Source organism: Drosophila mojavensis, unplaced genomic scaffold (assembly GCF_018153725.1).
Source record: "Drosophila mojavensis isolate 15081-1352.22 unplaced genomic scaffold, ASM1815372v1 contig_81, whole genome shotgun sequence".
NCBI lineage: Eukaryota > Metazoa > Arthropoda > Insecta > Diptera > Drosophilidae > Drosophila > Drosophila mojavensis.
The window spans coordinates 7,635,868-7,657,583 of NW_025318907.1; the positions used below are offsets into that span (position 1 = coordinate 7,635,868).

General features: G+C 39.8%; 1 protein-coding gene across 3 annotated transcripts; it reads left to right on the plus strand.

Moving 5' to 3' along the window:
- The first annotated feature begins 401 nt into the window (after positions 1 to 401).
- On the plus strand, positions 402 to 21,684 carry LOC6581021 (sine oculis-binding protein homolog A). Of its 3 annotated transcripts, none has more exons than XM_044011151.1 (4): positions 402 to 733; positions 2,504 to 2,693; positions 15,398 to 15,839; positions 19,576 to 21,684. In XM_044011151.1, the coding sequence occupies exons 2-4, from the start codon at positions 2,565 to 2,567 to the stop codon at positions 21,570 to 21,572; spliced, it is 2,568 nt and encodes an 855-aa protein (XP_043867086.1). In that variant the 5' UTR covers positions 402 to 733; positions 2,504 to 2,564; the 3' UTR covers positions 21,573 to 21,684. The 3 variants fall into 3 exon arrangements, with proteins under 3 accessions (XP_043867086.1, XP_032585835.1, XP_032585834.1); XM_032729944.2 differs by having other exon boundaries at positions 2,540 to 2,693; XM_032729943.2 differs by lacking the exon at positions 402 to 733 and having other exon boundaries at positions 2,341 to 2,693.
- The last annotated feature ends 32 nt before the right edge of the window (positions 21,685 to 21,716 follow it).

Genomic DNA, 21,716 nt, shown 5'->3' on the forward strand with positions numbered 1-21,716 from the left:
TTTAAACAAACATTTGAAGTTCGGTGATTTCATAGATTATGGAATATAACTTATGTTATATAAAATGCTTTTACGTAATTATATCATAATGTTAATATTATAATTTTGTCATGTATGTATGTAATGAAACATATATTTATAAGATATTTATACGAATATAGATAATAAATTATTATTATTAAAATCATTAATTAGTACTAGTAATACTATTAATTATTATAAATTTATTTATGACTATTTATATTGCACTTAATTAATTATATTACAAGCTTAATATAATTTTCAATTTATTCTGCATAGCATAAAATCCCATTGCAATATTTTCACAGCCTAATTGTGGTTGCTGCACCACTGTGCGGCGCAGCCAACAGCTGCTAAGTAAAATCCACATGGCAGTGGCCGCCAGCGTCAAACGTTGATGAAACGCGGCCGCATGCGGACGTCGCTCGGAGCGAATGATTGAAAAAGAAGGCGAAAAGGCGAATCGAGCGAGAGAAAGAATCGTGAAGAATCTGAAAAACGTTTCTGAAACAAGCCATCAACGCAGTCGGAAGAGTCTTCGGAAAATCGTATTCGTGCCGCGGTGTGCATGTGAAAAGTGAAAATGAAAATGAGCATTGGGCATGGTTTTCCTTGACGTTCGGTTGCGGTGTTTGTTGTAAAGCGGAAAATCAAATCAAAAAAGAGAAATATAAATAAATTAAAAATACGAAAAGGAAAAAGAAAGGCAATTGTGAGTGAGAAACAGCCGTATACAAAATATATACATAATGTCGAAAATATAAAGCTATTTTTGGAATATATATTGGACAGGCGCGCTGCATTGGAAAATATATATGCATATATGTATATTTTCTAAAGTGAATAACCAAAATATATACTTAAGCGAAATCAATTTGAGTACGTTTTGATGCATCAAAATTATCCTTGAAATTGAATTACTTTTCGAAAAATAAGAAACAAAAAATCTGTTTTATCTGCGAAAGCTAACAAAGCGAATAAATGAACTGTTTCAGTGAGAGAGAAGAGATAAAGATCAACAAAGAAAAGCACATTAAAGCGTATCTGCATATACGTACCTATGTATATAGAAGACAGCAGCCCCTATGAGAATTAATAAACAAAGGTGTAAAAAGCAAATAAAAAACGCATTTAGTGAGAACATTTCGAAATTAATCCAAAATGATATATTATGCTGAGGCAGATGTGTATATTTCTGTATATGAAAGATATATATATGAAATATGAATATAGCCCGACATATAGATCAGATATTAATTATAGTCTGCTGAAAGTTTATCGTTTACAAGCTATATAGGGCACACAAAAAAGAGCCGCTATAACTACAGATAATGCCACATTCCCATATATTCCCATATATTTGGGAACTGTTCTTGATCTCCATTCAAAGTTCTTGAGGAAGTTCGCGCTCAAATTGTATTTACCTCTTATTGTTAATATATGTATGTATGTGTGGTAAAATCCACTTGGCTCTTGTTGGGCATTTGTTATTGTAAATTATATTTTTGAATAAGATACCAGTGTGTGTGTGTGTGTGTGTGTGTGTTAGTCTGTGTGTGTGTGCACGCTGTGTTATGCGATAGGTGGTAACGTTTCGTATGAGGTATTAAATTACAAGACACCAAAGTGCGCGCGAACCAAACACGCTCACACATACACACGCACACGCACACATACACGCTCGCAAATACAGCTACGCGTGTATGTGTGCACAGCTACAGATACATGTTCGGGTATATAAATACTCTGCCGCCGTCTGCTTGCGTGCGTATCAAATGGATGCGAAACAATATGCAAAGCATAGACACAAACAAACTCACACACACACACACACACACACACCTAGTGAGACTCGTATCGAAGGCGCTCAGTGAAAATTAAGAAGACGCTGTAATTAATTATGGACCCAAAACGAAACAAACAAGAAGAAAAAGAAGCAGCAGAAGCAGAAAAAGAAAACGGATTATGGGGCGGTATAGAAGTGGGCGTGTTTGGCTCATAATGTGTGCCATGATTGATCGTTAGCTTTACAAACGAGAAGAAAATAAATATCTGTGTGATCTCAAGCAGGGGCAACAACGAAAAATGGAATTGAAATTCGAAGAAATTTTAAACTTTTAGAGAACTAAATAACTTTGAAATTGATTGATCAATATTCAAGGTAATTCAAGGCATTTAAAAACACTTTGGTTGATGCAGTAGCATTTTTAATAACAAGTTATATAATCAGTTTGAATGGAAAACCTAAATTTGTAGTCAGAAAATAAATGATTCTGAATACTTTATTATCAATTGGAATCTTTCTCTATTTAAAACAAGCGATAAGAGCTCAGCAGACTATTTTCAAAAACAAGTTCGAAAATCAAACAACAAATTAGATTTTAATGATATATATTCAAGAAAACTCCAGTGTAATTCAAAAATCTTCAAGAAATAATTTCAATTAATTGTGCTTTTTGCCTCGTAATTTTTCGCGTTTCTGTTGCCTGTTGCCCGTTTGAAATCGGCTAAAACAAAGTGGAATTGAATTGAGTCCCGCTGCAATGTCGGCCAAAACTTCACCATCGAATTCGCGTGACGGCAATGTGGCAGCTGCAACCAGCGTCGTGCCCCCAACTGGGGCAGGCGGCGTTGTTCAAATCAAGAAAGAGCTGCCCAGCGATGAGATAAAGGTGAGTCTCATGAATGAAATCAACAAGCCCACGCACACACACACACACACATAAACACTTGAAGATACGCAGATTCACACATAAACATACATAAATATATATTTACATACATATATATATATATACTTATTCGAGTAAATTTCGCGTAATTGTCACCTGAATTTTTGGCACAAAACAAACACATTTATAATTAATTACTTCTGTCTGCACGTTGTTTTTAAATAGTATTCAATAACAAGGATGCAAAAACAACAACAAAAATCTAAAAAGTCGCAAAAATAATTGAGAATTTCGTGAAAATGTTCACAGCTTTTCATAGAGCAAACTGCGAAGTGTACATTCTTGTATATATTCTTCTCATATATAGGATGTTTTTTATTCAAATGTTCATTTCATTTTGAGTATTTTTAACTGCAATTGAAATATTTCGGTTGTTTAGGTCTATTTTTGAAATGTTTATCGATGCCATTCCAACGGGGTGAATAACACGCAGTCTTTGCGAATCTTTTTTTAATAATGCATTACAAGTGTCGTTTATTAGTCAACTGCTCTAGTTCCAGTTCCAGTTCCAGTTCCAGTTCCAATTCCAGACCTCTTTCAGGCCCAATATTACTGTCTGTCCGTTAGACTCTTCGCCCGTCCGTCCGTTTGTATACTTGTTTCTCCATCCCATATTTAAACTATCTAGACTAAAGTCCATCTTATACAGCTTTTCAATACGATCAATAGGGGCTAATTAGGAAATATGGTAAGGTCTATAGTTGGGCATTTTAAAGCTACAGGCGTGTTAAAGTTGAAGAAAAAAAAACTCTTCCAGAAAAAGTTTCAAAAATCTTCAATGCATACCAGTACTTATTTAACTATTTTTATTTTTTCCAATGATTTAAAAACTACATAATAGTTATCCTTTTAAAAATCTCCATTGAAGACTTATTTTCGAATAAGTCGTACATGTCTAGGCCATCGACAGCTTGGAACAATTGGGTATTGAGGACTCTTCAGCCCGGTCACATAAAGGTCATCAATGATGAATCGCTTTTCCTTTGCATGTCATTCAAACGGTTATTCGAAAAGCGTATTTCGCTTGCGCATTACTCATAAATCTATTTATATGGCTAGAGAAATATATTTTCCACCTTGAAAATTGCACGATGCAATTCCTGAATACGATGCCAAACAAATAAGAGTTCATCATTAGTTTCCAATTACGAGAGAAGTCATAAGAACAGTTTCAGCCGGATCCGACCGAGCAATTTTTCACAAAAATAATGCGCCTGAAAACACAATAATCCGAATCCTTAACATCAACAAGATGAAGCGGATTCAGCTCAGTTCAGTTTCAATTTCAATTTTGCATGCGGCGAGCATTTCAAAATTTCAAATATGCAACTGCAATGAAATGTTCTCTCTAACGAAGATGAAGACCCCCACCCCCCCTTCCCCGCACTGCACGCCACTGCATTCAGTTGGAGCTTGCGACTCGGCTTACATTGCGATAACAAAAATTGCAGAATAACTGTTCTGTTGCGTTTAGAGCCTCGGCTCTGCAATTAGCGTTACACCGCAGCGCAGTTGTAAACAGAGTTGGCATCCCCTGCTCAGCTAGCGTTGACGTCGCAGTCGCCGTCGCCGTAGACGTAGACGTCTTGCTATTACGATTACCCCAACATTGTGCGAGTTAACTGTAAACCGAGGCAGCGCTGGTAATTTTATATTGATAAATTTTTATAATCATTTTAACGAGTGAGTGAACGAGTGCCACACTCAGTCAGTCTGTTCGTGTGTGTGTGTATGTGTGTGAGTGGGCTGCAAATAGACGCAGACTGCCTGCCTCGACTCGCATTGAGTCTCAGTGTCACTTCTTACCTCTTTGGCCTGTGCTAGCTCGCTGCGCTGCTTAAGCGCCCTGCCCTACTCCGGCCCCTCGCTCTATCTCGCTCTCCTTCTCCTTCTTCTCGTTCTATCAACATTCTCTAGCACTCTCAATGTGTGTGTGTGTGTAAGTTTTCGCCAAATGAGCAAAATTAATTTAATGCCAGAGACCCGCGCGAATGACAAACAGCAGCAACACCAACAACAACAACAAGAACAACAATAACAGCAGCAGCAGCAGCAACGTTGACGGCGGTCGCAGCAACATTTTTGTTGCTGTTGTTGTTTTTGCTGTTGTTGTTGCACGTGTAATCGGATCGGTAAATTGAAATTGTAGCCGCTGGCTTGCAGTTGAGCGCAATGATATTATTAAACAGAAAAATTATTATAATGAATGGAGCTGCGTTGGGATTGAGTTATGTTTTTTTTTTTTTTTTTTTTTTTTTGTATTTTGTATTTTGGGACTTTTTGTTTTTCATATTTTAGTGTGGCTCTCTCTGGCTACGCTTCGATTGGAGCCCGGTTGGCTCTGCTCAGCTCATCTCTTATAAGTCGGCAATTCAAGGAATTAACGTGTTTCGCTAAAATAAAATTCGAAATACCCAAAGCTTATTACTTAAACTTTAAAAAATATTTAAAGTGTATCCTTGTTTCTTAAGTTTGCTCTTTATGTTGCTTTCCATTGCTAGTCCTAGAAATGTTTTTGAATTGCACAGTTAAATTGTAGGGCTAATTATCGTACTAAAAATACTATATAACTTGCTTGATTGCTGATTTGGCTATGCCAATTATTGAGGAGAAGAAGAAGTGTAGATAAGTAATGACACATTGCGATGGACACCCTTTAACATCTACCAATTGGCGGTCCAAGAAGTATGCAACACTTTCGGTCTGATGAAAAATGAACTTAAGTGTGAAAATCGAACGGAGTTTTTCTTTTAGCCGGGCTCAATGGCCGTGGCATAATTATGAGCTGCATTCGCTGCAAAGAGAGCGGCACAAATTTAATGGAGAGTGAAAAGCGAACATAACAGACAACATAATTAAAACCCAGCAATGACAACAACAAGAGCAACATTAACGCGTCTCATGGGTGCAATTGGATAGGACTGTGGTAAGACGATACGCTTCAAGGTTTCCGCTTTATGACAGCGACTCGTCGCCGCTCCAAGCCAAACCGAACTGAACCGAACCGAACTCATTCGCGCCGAGCCCAATGTCTCGAAAGGATATGCGAAAAGGAACACCCTCAACAAAGACCCACGTGGGGTGCTGCTAGAGTTGTTCACAGTTCCATAGATATACTTACAAAGCCAAAGTTTCTTAGGGCACTCTACAGTGTCACATATGTATTTATATATGTATCTATGTACAATTACAACATGGCTCATAAACTGCACTGTCTAGTCTAAGTGGAACAGAAATTGAAAAGAAAATGATGTAATAAGAAATTCGTATTATTTTTCCGTTGTTTCAAAAACTGAATATTGTACAATGCAGTTAATAAATTTCAGAATCAGAATCACAGTTTTAATTATTCCATTCCAAGCATTCCATTCCGTTATGCCAAGCATTATTCGTTAAGCGAAATATATTTTCCCAACAAATGAGTTGGTTATACGAAATGTTCGTTATCCGAGGCGTTCCTTCACCGAGGGTCCATTGTATAAATAAATACATATATAAAATACAGTGGAGTCCGGTTATAACGACGTTGCTATACCCGAAGGGGCAAACAAATATTTGTTTTCGTTTTTTTACGGTTGTCATTTTTGTAATAGGTTTCAACATAAAACCATTTAATTTTTTAATCAAAACAAAAAAATTTTATAAATTGTTTCATAAACATAGTATAGAAACATTTGTATGACGCCAACATTACAGTTTGTCTCTCTCTTTCTCTCTGTCTTAGCAGCATTTTTTGTCGCTGCTACGCACGCCAGAAAGAGTACTAATCACTGATAAATACATACATATATCCATTTCTAACAGAAGCTTATAATGCTTAAATGTTTTGTCATTATTTGTTTGAAAAATATTGTCGGTATAAGCGTTATTGTCGTACTAAGCGGAGGCTCTTTCATATAAGTTTGTATGGGGACCAACCAAGACATCGACTTTTCGCCGACAGAACCGGTTAAACGCTTTAAGCGGAGTCGTTATAGCGGGATTCTACTGTATATTTATTTATTTATACAATGGTATAATTTATACAATGGTATAATTTATACAATGGTATAAATAAATTCACATTCATATATGAACTTCAATGACTACCCTCGCGGATTGACAATTTTCGCGCATTTCAGCCGAAAGGCTAATGTTGAGTTAGTAATATATTAATAGCGGCCAATGGGCGTAGTAATCGGTATTGACAAACATAACTGTTGTTCAACTAGACGCAGAACACACAGTTGGCCCTCATGCGAACTTGACATAAAGTCGACGTAACTAGTACTTTAAGTAATTTATGGAGCGATCATCAAGTAGAGTTGAATATGAGAGGAAGCTTTCTCTTCTTCAATGGAATTTGAGTAAAATATTTGAAACTAATTTTGAATATTAATATTATCCAGATTACGTTTTAAACGAGTTTCTTTTTTAAACTTTGAGTAAATCTTTGCGATTTGGAATTAGGAAACATTTATTAAACTTAATAAATGTTAAATAAATTCAAAAAGATTAATTATTAATTTAATGAATCAGTTTATTATTAATAAGATGAACCAGTTAAATATTTCTTAAGCTCCTAACAGATTTTTCTATCATGGGCTTGTCTCTCTTATTTTAGCAACCACTTCCTTCGTGAGCCAGTTCATTTTGAATAAAATGATAATCTGCTTCAAAAACTGATTCAGTTAACTGAAAATTTCTCTTATTGTATATATCGAAATATGTTTATTTGATTTAGGCTCTACAGCTCCTTTGAATATTTGTCGATTATAGGTATAGCATAGTATATTTCTATATCATGCAGAGGTATCCAGTTAAGGTAAGCCCCAAGGTTCTTCAACTGTTTACTTACACTTGCCCACGCACATTCATATCCGAGTTATACGTATGGCCTTCTGCGGGGCAGGGTATTGGGTTACAAGCACAATGACAACGCTGGCCTAGCAGCCACTCAAAGTCCTCTCCTCTATTGATAAGCATCAGCAGCAAGGGGGAGGCGGGGTGGAGGTCGTGTGTGTGCGGGTGGGGTTAGGCGCAGGCAGAGCTCAAATGACACGGCAGCAGCAGAACTTTAATAACAGCGTCTCATATTGTATTACAAACAAAATAGAATATGATAAATTCTAGACGAAAACACCAGCAAATGCAGTTGCCAACACACACACGCATAGCGGGTGCTGGAGGGCGAGTGTAACGTGAGGCACCCTGTGGAGGCAGCAGCATCAGTCAGATAGCCCCTACTTCACAGGTGGCGCTCTTGTGCCACGTTAGTTAGAGCGAAATGGCAGCAGCTCAAATTAAAATAACGTTAAATTAATTTGAGATACTCAGTGGGCGACATTATGCGGGGATAGTACAGGAGCGGGCAGGAGGCGGAGGACGAGTAGTGCTGGGTCACGCTGCGACCTGCCGCGAGCCACTGTTGACTCTGCCAAACGCCAGATGGCGCTCGAGTTGAACAGCAGCAGCTGCTGCTGCGCTGACGTTTCCTCTGACATCAAGTGCAATGAGTGGCTCTTTTGTGTTGAGTGAGTATAGAAATGCACAAAGCAATGGGTAAGACAGAGTGTAGAATTCGAGATGGAAGAGGCCGAAGAGGGGAGCGAACTCTCAACAGGGACTAAATAAATATTAAAAATATGTACATATATCTAAAAAAAAAAAGAAAAGGAAAATTATTCTAAATTTGTATTAATGAACTAAAAATAATAACTAAAGAAATATTTATTGTTAAAATAAATTATATATATATATATATTATCAGATATTAATATATATATTAGATATTATGGAAAAACAAAGATTATTTACTAAAGTTATGCAAAATAATTAATATTTTAATTTATAGTTTTATAATTTTAATAATATTTCAAATTATTCTAACTCAGGCTTACAAATGAATTCATTTTTTCTATAAAATTAAAAAAAATATATATTTTTATATAAATACATACATAAATATATGCATTTATATCATTTTACATGGTAGTTTATAAAAAAGCCTGATTTATTTGCAATCTGTTATAATATCAACGATAGGTAAATTTTTGGGATTAGTTTGAGCTCCAGTGTTAAGGTTTTTACAGAACAGGTATAAGTATGTAAAGTATAGTAGAATATTAATTTAGCTAATGTTATTATTATTAATGTCAGAAAAATAAATAAAGTGTTATAAAATAAAAAGTTTCATATAGCATATGTCAATCTTCTCTACGGCATAAAGGTCATTGTAATAGAGTATACACGTATGTATGTATGCAAGTATCTATTGTATGTGTGTCATTCAGATCCATATAGAGCCAACCCATATCTGATGTACACACATTAAAATGAAATAAAATATTGAGTTGCGAAACAGCAACAACAAGAACATATGAGGAAAACTGAAAATTCACACAAATACAAAAAGAGGGAGACAGAAACAAAGACAACAACGATAGAGAAGGAGAAAGAGAGATAGCTAGCTCCCAAGTATGTCATGTAAGAATTCAAAAGAAGGACGCGCGTCATTCAATCCCGAGCTATCGATATTCGATTACAACAAACTAAAAACCGACTGACTTTGTGCATAACACACACACATGCACACACACATGCGCATACACATACACGTATACACTCACAGTCATGCATGTGTCTTAACGTTGAGAAAACTAGCGTAATTCTAGAATTTGTTGTTGTTATTGCTGCTATTTTTGGGGTGGTGCTGTTGGTGGTGCGGCCCCAGCAACGCCTCCGTCTCCATCCTCTTCTGCAGTGCAGCTTGGTTTAGTTCGCCTTAGCAGCAACAGCAACAGCAGCAGCAGAAGCAGCAGCAGTAGCTCAGTTGAGCTAAGCTGAGCCGAGTTCAGTTTACGGGGTTCAGGGTGAGTTATTATAAGCGTATTGGGTTGCCCATCGTCTCCGTCGTTAGCCATTGCCAGAGTATACTTTACATTATTCTATTAGGTTTCTTTTTGAGTAACCGTAGACATGTATTAATGTGGCCGACTCGCATGACACACAGACCCCAAGCCTCGAGCTCCAGGCCCCAAGCCCCGTGCACTGGCTGTGGCTAAATCTATGAAAAGCCAATGCAGCAGGAGCTACTTCTTACATTCGAGTGTTTAAGGAGTTTCTATAAGACTTGGAACTTCTTCACGTGATTGATTGATTCATGATTTGTGAATAATTGATTGATTTATTATTGATCAAATATATATGACTAACCATAAATTTAATACAAAGTTCCCAATCGATTGAATCATTCAATGATTACAATACTGCTGTAATTTATCCAAGAGTTTGATTGATGAATGATTGTTTTGATTAATTATTGATTTATTACTGATTGATTGGTAGTTTATTTGTGATTGATGATTGATTGATTAATGACTTATAAATTATGATTATGATTGACTGGACATTTATTTAATTTAATTATTCTACATAATTGATTGATTGATGGTTTAATTTATAATGTCTTGCTGCTTTTGATTGATTGATTGATGAGGGACTGACTATAATTTAATGTGATTTTTTCAAGCAATTGAATTGTATATGTTAATAAAGTTATCGAGTGATTTATGTTTGGTTGATAGATGATTGATTTTTGGTTGAATCGAAGAGCTTCCAAATAAATTCTGGTTTCATTATAGAACTTGTTTTTTGTGTGACTGGCATATGCACTTTTCGTAACAGCATCAAATTCAATATTAAACTTTTTTCTCAGTGTAGACAATAGCTTCGACAACGGGAATTGCTACTTGGATCTGGGCTCAAAAAAAGAAGAAGAAATACAACAACAAAAGGAAGAGAAAATAAAAAAACACTCGTCAAGTCAGCTCCAGTTCATTCGCGATTCATAATAAAAACGAAAATTTGATATGTTTTTGTAAGTTGAGATTTTGCGAAATTCAACAGACAGTGAGACAGCGACAGGAGGCGAGTGGAAGAGAGAGCGCGAATGATGGAGAGAGTGAGAGGGAGAGGGAGATAGCATTGCAATTGCCAACTGTATCTGGCAGATTCTTTCAGCATTAATTATGAAAATTCAAGAAAAAGGGGAAATATGGCGAGAGGCAAGTGAATAGCAAACAGACAGATAAAGCTCCATGGCAACAAATACAGCGACAACAGCAACAATAGCAACAATAATAAAGGGCATACAATTTCATTTTTTAATTAATTGATTTTTATTCGCATTTCGGTTTAGAATTTCAGCGCTTGCACTGAGCACAAGTTTAAATGTCGTTGTCGTCGTCATCGTCGTCGTCGTAGCTGGAGGCTGCCTGTAGACCGCCCCCCTCCCCCCTCTGCTTGTGCCACGCCTTTTCGCTCGTCTCTGGCCATAATGCCGTCCGCTACCCCCTTCCCCACTCCCCCAGCCAACAGTGTACAGGCGAACGCACAAATCAGAAATTAAAAACCAAACATAAATTAACAGTCAAATGATATATAAAAACCCACAGAAAAAGACATAAGAGGGGCAGAGAGAACGCGAAAGAGAGAGATTATAATAGAGAGAGCGAGAGCGAGAGATAGAGAGAGAGAGAGGTATCAAAAGGTGGAAATAATATGCTAAGAGCTAACAGCAATGCGCCTCCAATTACCGCGCAGTTGGACTTGGCTTTGCGAGTAGCTGTGACTGCGACTGAGCTGAACTTGAGCCGGGCGTGCGTCTCCCAGCCTGCCCAGCCCCCCTTCTACCCCTGTTGCCTGATAGCTCCTGCCCTAGCCCCGCTCCACACGCACAGAGCGACGAGGTCGCACCTGAGGCGTGTAATCGATACGCCTTGCAGCGCAGTCACAAGATTTGTATCGTGCGAATTGTTAATACCCTACAGACAGCACCAACAACAACAACAACAAACTTGGTCCAAAGCTGCTGCCTGAGTCAAGCGAGCGTGTGAGCGCTTCTGCCGGCAGAGGCGCTGGCAGAGATGCGCAGCCGTCGCTGATTGGGCATCTTTTTGCGTGAGTTAATGTCCACTGTGCACTGTGCAGCGGGTACAGTGGGCCACGTGGGTCCAATGCATCTCGGTGTCGCATGGCAAAAGCCAAGCTGCAGCCAGTGAACGAAGTTAGCCGTCAAGAGACATTGGCATAGATTTCACACCTCACAGTGATTCATTCGATTCGCCATTAATAATATTTCACAATAAACGCTTTGTGCAAGATTTGTAAAAAAAAAAAGAAGCGAAACATTAACAAAAGAAATACTTATAAAAATACAAATGTCAGTCGGCTGCCACGCCCACAAGCTGCATGTTGTTCTTGTCGCATTCGAGCTGTCAGCGGTCATGTCAGCACTGGCCACATGTCGTATGAGTAATTTAGCATTCCTCAGAAGCACCAAAAATGTTCTCAACTTGCCTGCGAATGCAGTGGCGTAGCTGTAAAGGGGCTCGAGTTACCTCGAAATATTACTAGGAAATTGTCTGCAGCTTCTAGATTTTCAATGAATCTCTACTTTCAAGTTCTCGGATCTATTAGTTAGATATCATAAAATATTATCAATTGACAATCAAGATTGTTGGCAAGCGAACCGATGATGTTCCTGGAGTCAATTTATTTCAGTCATATTCGTATTTTGGTAACAACTGGTAGATACCCTAAGCATCGTCCGATATACTCTTTTTAAATATACGCAAAAATACCAAATATGTATATTGAAAATTTATAAAACACTTTTTAAAGACTTTTAGTGGTACTTAAGCGAGATCAGTGAATATTAAAGAATTCTATTCAGATTATATCTAATGATTCACCAGTGAAAAGTTTTTCCCAATATTCAGTACACTTGCAACTGAACTTTATTTGAAAGGTAACAAAACAGAAAACCCTATAAAATATGAAAACTAAATTCAAGAGCTCGAATCTCACATATGGAATTCAAAGTATTTTTCAACATATTCCGTCAATTTGTTTCTGTACTTTTGCCAGCTACATTTAGCTGTCCCCTTTCAAACAACGCCTCTGCCTTCTTTTTGACACTTTGCTTTTGACTGGAGCGAAATCAACAACAACAACAATAATGACAGCAACAACAACAACAACCAACAATAACAACAATGACGACTTTGAATATGAGAATTTCAATGTAATTTGATACGTCTTAATGCAGTTGCGTAGCCTTGTGTGAAATGTTTCTGTATCCACACAGAGACTGCACATACATGCACACATACATCCACAAACATGCATGTATCATTTTGGTTTGTTTCATTTCAAGAAACGAGAAACAAGAAACGAAAAGCCCGAAACAAACTTTAAAAGCCGCAGCCAAGCTCCTTGCGCTTTTGAACTGCCTCTCCAATTCGATCAGACACACACACACACACACACTCAGATGGTTGTTGTTGCATTTTAAAAGAGTATTATATGCAAAAAGGCTGCACACACACGCTCACACACACACAGATGCACACTCATATTCATTGGCCCATTGCATATCGATGTCATGCCCAGCATCTGGGTGGGGGAACTGCAGCTGCCGCAAGCCAGATCCCATTGCAAAAGGAACAGAAAAAACAACAACAACAATAACGGCAACAGAAAGGATTATACGGGGGTCCGTTTGCCTCTAACTCACCTGGAATCTCTGCCAGTCACTTCGACCCACCCGGCCTTGCCCCTGCCCCTTCCCATCCCATCCTCACCCCTTTTACCTCTTGGCTACCATTATAAACTTTTGTTTTGTGGGTGCGTGTGTGTTAGTCGATATCCTTATGCATGCGCCTGTGCATGTGTGTGTGTGTATGCGTGTCTGTGTGTGCTGCAAGTTTCATCAAAGTTATTAATTTCAAATGGGGTTTAGTGCAAGCCGCACCTGATTGAGAATAACTTATTAAAAATACACTTTCGGAAGTGCTTTCATGAGTTGCATTAAAATTGCATCCTCAATTTAAGATTCCACGCGTGCAACGTGTCTTAAGGGGTCTTTCAACAAAAGTATTGATTTGATTGTTGTTTATTTGAATTGAATAATCTTTAATAAAATATTAATACTTCTAAAAAAGACGATAGATGTACTTCTTTAATATATGCACTTATATATGTATTGATACTTTAAAAAAGCTAATATGACGATGTATTTCTTTGATATATTCATATTCTGATATATTTGTATATTGTAATATAGATATATTGAAATCTTCATATACATATATAATTTAATTTTTATACCCTGAACCCATTTTCAATGGGAAATCAGGGTATAATGGTTTTGTTGAAATGTATGTAACAGGGAGAAGGAGGCGTGGCAGACCCCACAAAGTATATATATTCTTGATCAGGGTGACGAGCTGAGTTGATTTGGCCCTGTCCGTCTGTCTGTCCGTCTGTCCGTCTGTCCGTATGTATGAACGCGTCGATTTCAGAAGATATAAGAGCTAGAGACTTCAAATTTTTTTTAAAATGTCCGTAATTACAGCGCGCATATCAAGTTTATCATTAAAAATCGATAACTCATCTCGATATTTTTTTATCGATAAAAACCCTTATCGAAACCCAGTTATAAAATTATATCTTCTACACCTTTATTGCTAGAGTTTCCAAATTTTTAATGTATGCTTATATGCAATTTATACAATTTCGGTTTTTGTTAAAATTTACCCCCACCTCTAAATTCACCCCCTCACCCTCACTTTTGTAAAAAGCGTATTTCAAATACTAGAGACTTGTGCTTTGGCAATTACATGCATATTCATGTTATAATCATAATCTAAAAGTTTCATGAAGATCGTACGTCCATAAAAAAAGTTATTAAACAATTAAGTTCTCATAGTAAGCGCACACTGCAGCCCATGCGTGTTTATGCATGGTTGCTTGTGTGTGTATGTGTTTGTGTATGTGTGTGTGTATGTGTGTGTGTGTATGCGTTTGTGTATGTATGCGTGTGTGTGTGTATGTGTGTCTGTATGCGTGTGTGTGTATGTATGCCTGTGTTTGCGTACGTGCGTGTGTGTGTGTGTGCGTGTTTCTTGTGTAAGCTGAAAGTCGCGAAAAAGTATTGAAATATCTATTGCTCCAAGGGTTCAGGGGATCTCGTAGTCGAGCAGTCTCGACTAGAGCTTTCTTACTTGTTTTTTGAGTCATTTCCTGAGGGATAGTTTCCTATAATCTTACTTGATTGTGACCTAATGTCTGGTTTATCCCTTATTCAGGATTTCGGTATCATGTTTAATAAGCAATAAATTAAAATTCTGTGTGAAGTTTTTTTTGGGTCAAATCATTTATAAAAATAAGAATGCTTTTAAGACCAGATAAAAAGCCCTATACTGCAGCACTCATCACAGATGCAGCTAGCTGGCACCGTACTTGCAACAAGTTGCGGTTGCTGCCGAAGCAAGAAGTAGCCAAGTAGCAACAATTATGCGGCTCAGTGAGCTGCACCTGCGCTGCTCGCTGTTTCTCTCTCTCATACTCTCTTTCTCTCCCTCTCTCTCTCTCTCTCTCTCTGTCTCTCTCTGTCGTATTGAATTGCCAGAAAAGAAAAGATAGCTCTGCTTGGCGCGCTCTCAGCCAGCTTTGAAGCTAGCCAGTTCAGTCCTGTTCAGCAGTTAGGAATTGAAATGCCGAAACTGTGTCAGCATTCGGCTGAACTGCGTCACCGAATACCCTTGGCATGCCACACAATCTGTAAATCATTCCTCGTCTCTGGCTCTGTTTCGTTCCAGGAATTCGCGCAGCACACGATGAACGAGCTGCTCGGCTGGTATGGCTTCGATGGCGTCGATGTGGATCGCCTGGATCTGACGGCCAAGACGTCGCGTCTACTACAGAGCGCTGCAGCCGCAGCGGTTGCCACACAGCAGCAGCAGCAACAACAACAGCAGCAACAGCAGCAGCAGCAACGCAATCATCTTCGCAGCAGTCGCAGCAGCGCTCTGGCAGCAGCTTTCCACAACAACAACAACAACAACAACAATAGTAATAGCAACAATAACAACAACAGTTGCAACAATCGCAAGGCGAGCAACTTGAACTGCCACAGCAATACGACAACTCCATCGGATCACGATACCCGCAGCTCGCGAGAGGATGACTCGAAGAGTCCCCATTCAATTGGCAAGCCGTCAGCCACAGTCCTGACGACATCGCATACTGAGGAGAAAATAGGTGAGTGTGGATGTCCGACTTCTGTATACCCTGTCAAGAACTGTCTGACGAAGACCTGGAACAGTTCCCATATAGTTCATTGCGATAGTTTGTCATTTACTGTTTAGGGCTTTAATATGCACAAAATTCAGAATAATCAATGGTTGTCTAATCAAGAAGGCTGAAGAATATGTATGACAGGTTTGTAGACACCCGCTCCATAAACAACTCATGGAGACGGAATCAGATATTGATTACTCATCTTGCCTCTTACCAGCTGCAAGATCTACGTGAGTGACAAATGGACAGCAATAGATCGAATAGATTCTCATTATTTATATCCATATATGGAGAAAAGCATAATTTTGCGCTGTCATGTCGGGCAGGACCGACTATATAATACTTGTTCATAGTCCGAAATAGAAAGTTATAATTTGATTTGCAATGAGCCAACTATAGGTCCATCTGTAGAGGACCTATTTACAACAGGATAGCAAAAGATATAGCATATTGACGTTTTATCCTTATGAATCGTAAGAAGTGGAATCGTAAGAAGTGGACAATATAGTAATTATTGGAAATGTCAAGGGTGTAGCTTTAATATCGCCGACAATGAAAAATAATTGAAAAGTATTTCGAAAATAAAAAGAAATTAACGGCCAGACAATTCGACGGACTGATTGTCTGGCTGGGATTATATCCTAATTGCTGGATATATCAATATACAACTATTTAGTTTGTTTGGGAAGACACCCCCCCCCCCCCTGAAATCATAAATTCTGTGCCCTCTGCATTGTTTGGGTCTGTTGCTGCTGCTGCTGTTATCTGTATTTCTTGCAACCTGATAAGTTCGACTTGTGCTCGGCATGAAAAGTTCCTCTCGTCTGCTCCTCTCCTCCTCCCTCCTATCTTCTCTCTCCTCTCTCCTCTCTTTTCCTCTTTCGACGACTCATAGCTGAAAGTCAATCATTATGCGAATTTTGCGAGCAGACAGGTTTGAAACTTTGCTAACTTTGCCATCAACTGTGTTTGGTAGTTTTCTTTTTTCTCTTTTTCTTCATTTTTCTCTTTTTGTTGTTTTTTGGCTATCGATGCTAGCTGCATTATCAAACAACAGATTCATTAAGACCCAGAGATGGTTTACAAATTTCGAAAATCGAGTATTGTATGGGCTGTGCTTGCCAGCAAATGGAAATGGAGCTGGGAGCTAGGCACAGACCAGGACAAGGGCAACCCATTCGGGTAACGGAATCTAGTAGTTGCGTCAGTTGAGAGAAACTTTGTGGATGTCTGTATTGCTATGCCGAATGAAAGGACTAAATTGCATTTTATGAAATGTCCGTATTTTCATTTTAGCATGGGCTACCTTCCTACTCCCTTCGCAAATATTACTAATAATTTAATTATTGATAAGTGTAATAACTCTTGCGGCAGAAATATTTTAGTTTTATAGTTAAAACAGTCTCATTTCTCACTATTGATTTATATATATCCCTAAATATAGCCGTAAGTAATAGAGATATTAGAAAATATTTGACTATTTTTGAAATAATAATAGTCAGTTCTTAGAACAAGCGAAAAGTAGCGTAACTGTAAATTTTGAATGCTTACGCTAAAAAAATGTAAAAATTAGCGGGTGTTTTTGGAGCTGCCACGCCCCTAAAGAGACGTAACAAATTTTTTGGGTCATCGATAGAAATATAAACTACCATACCAATATCGCCCAAAATATAACAGGGAGGATCGAGAAAATATTATATAAATATATAAATAAATAATTTTAAAATGTCAGCAAGGTATGCGAGTATGGATTCCATTAGCTTCCAAAAGCGTCGATAGCGCCGAAAATGCCGGACATTGCACTATGGGGAATTTTGCCGTTTTTCGGGTATTTAGTCATTTTTGCGAAGTATGAAAATTTATAATTTTTTTATGTTAACATCTTAATAAAACTCCAAACTTTAAGGTACTGTACCCAAAATGTTGAATAACAGTCCACTGTTAAGCCTAACAGCTGTTAAAGTCAGCTGTTATCTTCGAAAAGCATTTGCCTTCAGCTTACAATTTGTGTTAGCCGATTTTCAAATCATCGTTATTCAATGACCAGACATTATTTTTGAGAAATTTAAAAAGGATATGAATTTTTAGGGCTTCTACTATGCGTTGGCTTAAAAACCAATTGATGTTTGAACTTATTTTAATCATTTATTGTATAATTAGCAAATGTTGTCAAATTTCATTTCTTGTAAATAAAATTAAACTTTGCAAAGACATATAAAACAGCCACCAGGGCGCACCAGTGTAATTCCAATTGCATGTTATAGAGTAATCAATTGGGATCTTAGTGCCTTTGTCTCAATGTGCACTTTTGCGCACAACCGGCGCAAATCAATTTTTAGCAGGTGACTATGAGCTGACCTGTGTGATATTTGGCTCAATGAAAAAGGCAACTCTAACCAAGAAATAGTAATTGTGATTTTGAAACTAAATAAGACTAATATTGATTCAACTTATAAATGATATTAAAAAAGCAAAAGCCGCTTTTTTTGCCAAAATATAAATTACAAATGGAAGAAATGCAGCAGGAACAAAAACTAGCTGACAACTATGAATGACTGCCTATGACAGCAAATGTTTATAAAAATAATTGTTCATTTGAGGCAGATTATGGAAAGTACTGTTCATCCTGTAGGCTTTTTTGGTAAGGAAGCGTCTGATTTGCCCAACCAGGTCTATAAATCAGACTAATTTCATCATGCATGAGAGCATGAGAGCAGAATCCATAATTTCGCTGATGGTTTTTAACAATGGATACATCTGATCAGATTATTTCTTCGGCAAATCTTTAGAAAAGAGTTTGAAAGCATAAAGGTCGCTGTCTAATGAAGTTGTACGTATTGTATTATGTAAAGTTGAAGGCACAATTAAATCAGTTGAAGAACCCGAATTTTTTTAGCGGATCAATATTTCTGGCTGATTTGGAACTCGAAACTGAAGAAAACTAATTTCGATTTTATGAAAGTTCGATTGTTTTCAATTAAAATTATTATTTTAAAGTATGAACAAGCAAAATTCTTAAAAAAAAAAAAAATTTTTAATACAAAATTTTAATTAATTTTTTTTGGGTGGGCGGTGACACGCCCATTTTTCTAAAATATATTTCTGATGGTATACATATTAATAATACAAAAACCGGATCAAAAAATCTGGCTTAGTTTTTAAGTTATTAATTAATACCCGATAATTTGGATTTTTCCCCATAGTGCATTGGTACGACACTCTCAGGCTTTCATAGGGGAAAATTACAGTATTTCACGGGAAAGGCCGCATGCATATCATTGACATGAGAAATTGTATTCAATTTAACAAGACACAACAAAGAGTGCTCTTGAAGAGTATGCTCGACTGTGAGATAAACTCGTGTGTGTGTGTGATCTGATGATAATTGTATGTTAAAGCACCTCCTCACGTACACACACACACATACGACGTTGCTTTATATCATAGGATCTTTTTTGAGAAGTCGTAATTGAAATCCACTCCCTGGTCAAAAATAATGGTACCGCACCGTCCTCATCTGCTTAATGCACACATCTTCACAAAGCAAGTTCCCATATCAAAAGGGCTGAGTGTATTCAAGTGAATTTAAAGACATTGAATCTAAAGTAACTTGGGCAATGCTGCCGCTCTATGCGCTTCTCAATACTTCATTTGTGGTAACCTCTCTCTCTCTCTCTCTCTTTGGCTTGTTTTGCAGACTACAACAACTGTTGCTGGTGCCATCGCCCGATCGCAGAGAATGCGCCAGATTATCTGACGAGCACGGACGGGCCGCGCTACTGCTCCGAGTCCTGCTTCGCGCAGAGTCGTCGGGCGTCCTTCAAGAAGGCTAAGACGTGCGACTGGTGCAAGCACGTGCGACATGCCGTGAGCTATGTGGACTTCCAGGACGGCGCATCGCAGCTGCAGTTCTGTTCGGAGAAGTGTCTCAACCAGTACAAGATGCAGATCTTCTGCAACGAGACGCAGGCGCACCTGGACATGAATCCGCACCTGCGGGACCAGGGTCTGGAGGCCGCGGCCGCTGGCGACGGAGCGGGCCTCATTACGCCCGATCTGTGGCTGCGCAACTGCCGCAGTCGCTCGGCCTCGCCCGCATCCACCATTTCGGTGTCGCCCGGGCCGGCGGCTGTGTGCATTGCGAATGCCTCCGCCTCCGCGACCGCCTCCAAGCGGAGCTCGCCCTGCCACACGCCGCCCACCCATCCAAGCAAACCTCTGATCTCAGTGGCGCCCGTGTCCAAGCTGCTGGCGCAGAAGACAGCCCCCCTGACTGGGGCACCCCAAGCGCCGGCTGCTCCGCTGCAGCGCCACCACGCGCTCCACTCCGGCTCCAAGCCGGGCCGACGCAAGCGTCCGCATCGTGTGGTCGGTGCCGGCTCGGAGACTGTTGCCAGCCTGCTGCAGAAGCAACAGCAACAGCAACAACAACAACAGCAGCAGCCGCAGCCGCCCACGCTGAGCGCAGACTTTGCCGGTTCTAGTGTGCCGTTGCCTCCACTGTCGCCCATGCAGGAGCAGCAGCCTTCGCAGCAGCAGCAGCCACCGCAGCAGCAGCATCCTCAGCAGCTGCCGCCGGCTATGCCATGCCGACCCACCGCTGGCCTGCCCGCTGGCTACTTCGCCTCAGCGACAAATGGAATGCTGGGTCATCCATTTGGCGTCCGACCTGCACCACCGCCGCCCCATCCCTTCCTCGCTCCTCCGCCGGGCATGCTGCCGCGTGGCTTCGGCGCCCACTTCGGACCGCCGCCGCAGATGCAGCCGCAGCTGCAGCCGGAGTTGCATGGCGCGCTGGGTGCTCTGCTCGGCGCCGCTCCGCCAGTGACTGTGATGGTGCCGTATCCCATTATCATACCGCTCCCCATACCCATACCCGTGCCCTTGCCCGTCGTGGACTTCTACAAGGCGCACCTTACTCCCGAGCAGCGCAAGCGCTTCGATGAGGAGCGTTCGACGACAGCCGCTGAGGAGCAGCCACAGCCGCTGGACTGCAGTAAGGCCAAGCCAGAGCTGGAAATGGAAACGGAGGAGCAGCAGGTGGAGCAGCCGATGGAGCTGGAACAGCAACAGGAGCGGGAGCTGGAAGAGCAACAGGAGCGGGAGCTGGATCAGGAGCAGGGGCCGGAGCAGGAACAGGAGCGGGAGGAGGAACAAAAATCTATACCAAAGACAACGACAACTAGGACAACACCATCGCCAGCGACGTCGCCCGTCACAGACTCCTCACAAGACATGTTGGGGGAGACGACGCACTGCGTCGTTCTGCACAATGTGGAGTCAGAGGCGGGCGGGTGCAATGCCAACAGCTCGGCTGAGGCGGAGACACAGAAGCTGCCCAAGTTGAAGATAACGCGACTGCAGACCAAACGCACGCTCATCCAAACCAAAGAGACCAGGGAGGCCACTCCCACTTCGCCCACAGCGGTGGGCAGCAGCGGCTCTGCTGCAGCGGCGGAGAGCACTCGGCCGCTGCGCAAGCGCAAGAGAATAATCGATTGTGATTTCCAGAAGATTACGCTGCGAGAACTGGAGGCAGTCGATGCACACAACAGCAACAGCAATAGCAACAGCAACAGCAGCAGCAGCAATCACAACAACAACAATAACCACAATGGAAGCAGCAAAGAAGAAGAAGAGAGAGAAGTGTGCAATATGAACAGCAACGATAGTGCTAAACAAACAAAAAAGTAGTGTATTAGGCCTAAGTATAAAAGCGTACTAGATATAGCAGTAGCCCTTATCAAATATTAGCTTATATTATAAATGTATGCGTGCTGACTTAAATAAACATAATAATATTAAACAATGAAGTGTACTGGCACATAGTGCAGGCAA

Excerpts from the sequence above, each read along its gene's own strand:
- LOC6581021 (XM_044011151.1), top strand. The coding sequence starts at position 2,565 with ATGTCGGCCAAAACTTCACCATCGAATTCGCGTGACGGCAATGTGGCA. Across the intron at positions 2,694-15,397 it reads TGCCCAGCGATGAGATAAAG|GAATTCGCGCAGCACACGAT; the intron begins GTGAGTCTCATG and ends GTTTCGTTCCAG. Across the intron at positions 15,840-19,575 it reads GCATACTGAGGAGAAAATAG|ACTACAACAACTGTTGCTGG; the intron begins GTGAGTGTGGAT and ends CTTGTTTTGCAG.